Below are 4,266 nucleotides of genomic sequence, written 5' to 3' on the forward strand. Positions count from 1 at the left end.
ATTTTTCGTTCCGAGCAGTAGTTTTTTTTAGATAAAAAGGTTCAAAACAGGCCACTCATACATTACGGTTGAACGGAAACCTGTCCGTGAGTCGCGCGTTGATAGTTTAGTGCACTAACACTATCGACGCGCGACTCACGGACAGGTTTCCGTTCAACCGTAAGGTATGATTGGCCTGTTTTGAACCTTTTTATCTAAAAAAAACTACTGCTCGGAACGAAAAATGGCAAATAACTTTTTAATTTATTTTTTCGACGACTTTCTTGCTATGGTATTTTGATTCGCGAATTTCAGGACACCCTGTATAACACGTGTTGTACACAACAATTACATTGTAAATTATATGTATATTGAAATTGTGCAACTGTAAGTGTTTACTGAGAACTAATTAGCCGGATGGTGACCACGAAACGCAATTTGACATAATATCATAACATCTGCAATCTTTAGTTAGTTTAATCTATCCAGTTTTAAATCCACTTTAGGCTAAATTTAAGGGGATAAGACTGGGAATAATTGTTCTACTTACATTTTGAAGAATTCTACGCAGACAGAAAAGGCGTTTAATGCACTGTTACGGTCATCAACAGTGCTACTCGACGGCAGAGAGCTTAATGCTAACTAAACTGTTCTATTTATTCTCCGCCTATCGGAAGATATCCCCACTTTATCGTTGTGACGTGGCTCATTTTCTTTAAAAGAAGCTTACTGGAGAGATACAACCCAGCAAACACAAAGTAACAGTTACATAACTGTAAGTTAAAATTTCCTACTCAACAATATAACTGTTACATAACACACGTGTTATACATATACAACAAGTTGAAACAAAAAGTTGAAACGCGAGTAGGTAGGAACATGGATAGGACTATACATCGGAATACAAGCAGGTAGGGATTCGGTAGGCAGAGACAGGGGGACATAACTCAATAATTTTATAATGTAATTATTTCTTTTATAATACTGTATACGTTGTAAAGTAAATTATAAGAAAAATTAAATAAATAATAAAATTGTAAAAAGTCACATTGAAAAGAAAAAGAAACCGCCGATCGAAATCGGCGGGGGTAGTGAATGGCCTCTTTCAATTAAGTTGAACTGTTTTTAAGATATATGTATGTATTATTATAAAAATGTCCAGTCATTCTTGTTTGTCCATTTAAGGTGTAAAGTTTATGATATAAACTTAACACTTTATGATAGAAAAGCATTTTTTTATATCTAAAAAGACGCTTTCAATTTTTCGTAACTACTTGTTAAATATCTATCATTATCTTCTAATAATTTTACTTTATCATAAATTAAGAACGTAGACGGATTATGAAAAAAGTGGGCGAATAAAAAGGTAAATTTCGTGGAAACGAAAGAAGTCCACAAAAAATTAAATATAATTAATTAATTAATTGTAAATTTATTGAAATACAAAAGTACGTAATGAAGTACAATAGTTCAAGTTTTAATCACATATAGTTTTATCTTTGTCATTTGATAATATACGAGTAACAAGTCTACAACGGCTGATAAAGTATACAATTGTACCTTCAAGGCGTAGTTCTTGAAATTATAATATAGCTTGACGTAGATAGAAGCACAATCTTTAAAAAACAAATCAATATTTTATTCAAATTTACACCAACAAATAACCGATTCTATCAGAAACTTAACCAGCATTTTATTACATATAAATTATTATATATATATATATATATATATATATATAATATTTTTGATCAGTATACTAGTATAGATGCTGGACGCTTCGCGATCCATTTCTTGATGGCCGGTACTTCTTCGACCTTCTTCTGAAGTTGTTTCAAGTTCTTATACTTCTCGACGATGTCCTCATTCATCATGAAGTTCAGATACTCCAAAAGGGCGACAAAAGTGAAATCGGCCCACGACAGAGCACCACCGACGAAGTAACCGCCGTTCTTCTTCACTTGAGCGTCCAAACGCTCCAAATAATATGGCACCGTTGTTTCTTTGGCAATTTTACGTTTCGTCTCTTTAGCCTGTTCGTTACTTTCATAGTAGAAACCAGCAATATCTGGTGCAAACAAAAAAAAGATAAGACAAATAAGTGTGACAACTCAGATGACAATCATTTCAGGGAATAGAAATCAATGTAGATGTTAAAAAACATGTTTCTTCACTATTCATCATTGTTTCGGAATAAATCTGACCATTATTGAGATGTAAACCTACTAAAATTGTGATACAAATCTGTTTTTAAAATAAATCTCCTGTCCTGGTAAATAAGCGATAAGTATAGCGCAAATATAATATTATCTACTCACTGAGGCGTAAATCGTGTATGGTGTCGATGGTCGAATCGATTTCCAGAGACTCCCAATCGTTCTTGCCAGCAAGACCGCATTGCTTCGCAAAGTAACGGCCAATAGCTACGGACTGATCGATCTTCTTCCCGTCTACTATAAGTACGGGTACTTTGCCGAATGGCATAGCTGAAAGATAACATTAGAACGCATGAATATACAATATACTGTTAAAATTGATAAGGTTTCTAGGGACACTCTTGGGTTATTGTGAATTTAAATCTACAACAATTGGATGTTATATCTATATATTATATGTACATATACATTGAGAGTTTTTACGATTAATCATTGCACATAATTGAAGTACAATTACATTTTTAAGTCTTATTGTTACTTTGGCAACCCAAATCTTAATTTGTTTTCACAAGTCTCAGTTTAGCAATTCAGTCTTATTTTCACGACAATCTTTTCTGCTGTACATTTACCATATACGAGGGTGAGTCAAAAATTATCTGCACTTTTCGTTCTACAATTTATTTACACAAAAATAGGGGTTCAATGTATACATCATTTTTCAACATAGTCTCCTCCCTTGGCAATGCACTTGGTCCAGCGGTCCACAAGCTTGCGTATTCCTTCCAAGAAGAAGGTTTTCGATTGGTCGCAAAGCCACTTTTGCACCACTTCCTGCACGTCTACGTCTGTAGAAAATTAGCGACCTCGCTAGCATCCTTGAGCGGTCCAAACAGATGAAAGTCGGAGGGAGCAAGATCTGGGCTGCAGGAAGCGGTGCAAAAGTGGCTTTGCGACCAATCGAAAATCTTCTTCTCGGAAGGAATACGCAAGCTTGTGGATGGCTAGACCAAGTGCATTGCCAAGGGAGGAGACTATGTTGAAAAATGGTGTACACATTGAACCCCTATTTTTGTGTAAATAAATTGTAGAACGAAAAGTGCAGATAATTTTTGACTCACCCTCGTATTATTAAATGTGTAGCGTAATTATTACATCAAAATATTTTATGTTAAAAGTGAAGAAGTATGTTTCGATAGTTCGTTGCTCCAAAAAATAATGCAAAAGCTACATTACATATAATTTTTGCCACGTCATAATTGTATTCGTAAATCAGATTTGCAGAACGATCGAGTCGGATTAAGCTGGCGACAAGTGATCGTTGACAGCGACATGTATTATTAATGTTAATCAATTGTACATACTCGGTTTAAGTTTTGGCCAATCTTTCCTGTCGAAACGTTCATCCTCGAATTCGATGCCAGCATAGTTGAACAAGAATCGAATTGGCTCGGCCACTGCAGTGACGGGGAAATAAATCAACTTGTAGGAAGGCATGTCGCTGAACAAAAAGACACGGAATAATAACTATCGTATTCTCTTATCGTATAACATAAGATATTTAATAATATTTTGCAGCCTTGATGTTCTATTGCAACTTTCAAACATATTGTTCATAATGAGTGTTGCTAATTTGTCGGCAACCCAACAAACAGCAACTAACGAGTACATAACATCAATATTATAATTTTTTTCTTAACAATACAAATGTAATATATAACACGTGTTGTACACAACAATTACATTGTAAATTATATGTATATTGAAATTGTGCAACTGTAAGTGTTTACTGAGAACTAATTAGCCGGATGGTGAAACGCAATTTGACGTAATATCATAACATCTACAATCTTTAGTTAGTTTAATCTATCCAGTTTCAAATCCACTTTAAATTAAATTTAAGGGGATAAGAATGGGAAAAAGTTCTACTTACATTTTGAAGAATTCTACGCAGACGGAAAAGGCGTTTAATGTACTGTTACGGTCATCAACAGTGCTACTCGACGGCAGAGAGCTTAATGCTAACTGCTCTATTTATTCTCTGCCTATCGGAAGATATCCCCACTTTATCGTTGTGACGTGGCTCATTTTCTTTAAAAGAACCCAGCAAACACAGTAATGTAACATATATGTA

At 34.6% G+C, this 4,266-nt stretch overlaps 1 protein-coding gene across 1 annotated transcript; it reads right to left on the bottom strand.

The window, feature by feature from the left end:
• Positions 1 to 1,386: 1,386 nt before the first annotated feature.
• Positions 1,387 to 4,165, bottom strand: LOC105570401 (glutathione S-transferase-like). The gene is made up of 4 exons (XM_012027569.1): positions 4,066 to 4,165; positions 3,497 to 3,633; positions 2,298 to 2,465; positions 1,387 to 2,047 (listed from the first exon to the last, which is right to left on the bottom strand). The coding sequence occupies exons 2-4, from the start codon at positions 3,627 to 3,629 to the stop codon at positions 1,731 to 1,733; spliced, it is 618 nt and encodes a 205-aa protein (XP_011882959.1). The 5' UTR covers positions 3,630 to 3,633; positions 4,066 to 4,165; the 3' UTR covers positions 1,387 to 1,730.
• Positions 4,166 to 4,266: the final 101 nt, after the last annotated feature.

Source organism: Vollenhovia emeryi, unplaced genomic scaffold, assembly GCF_000949405.1.
Source record: "Vollenhovia emeryi isolate VEMERY1.0 unplaced genomic scaffold, V.emery_V1.0 DF942042.1, whole genome shotgun sequence".
Lineage (NCBI taxonomy): Eukaryota > Metazoa > Arthropoda > Insecta > Hymenoptera > Formicidae > Vollenhovia > Vollenhovia emeryi.

What these genes read in the sequence shown, in the direction of transcription:
- LOC105570401 (XM_012027569.1), bottom strand. Translation starts at nt 3,629, where the DNA reads ATGCCTTCCTACAAGTTGATTTATTTCCCCGTCACTGCAGTGGCCGAG. An exon ending in TTGGCCAAAACTTAAACCGA is followed by an intron (nt 2,466 to 3,496) that starts GTATGTACAATT and finishes GTTATCTTTCAG; the next exon opens with CTATGCCATTCGGCAAAGTA. An exon ending in CATACACGATTTACGCCTCA is followed by an intron (nt 2,048 to 2,297) that starts GTGAGTAGATAA and finishes TGTTTGCACCAG; the next exon opens with ATATTGCTGGTTTCTACTAT.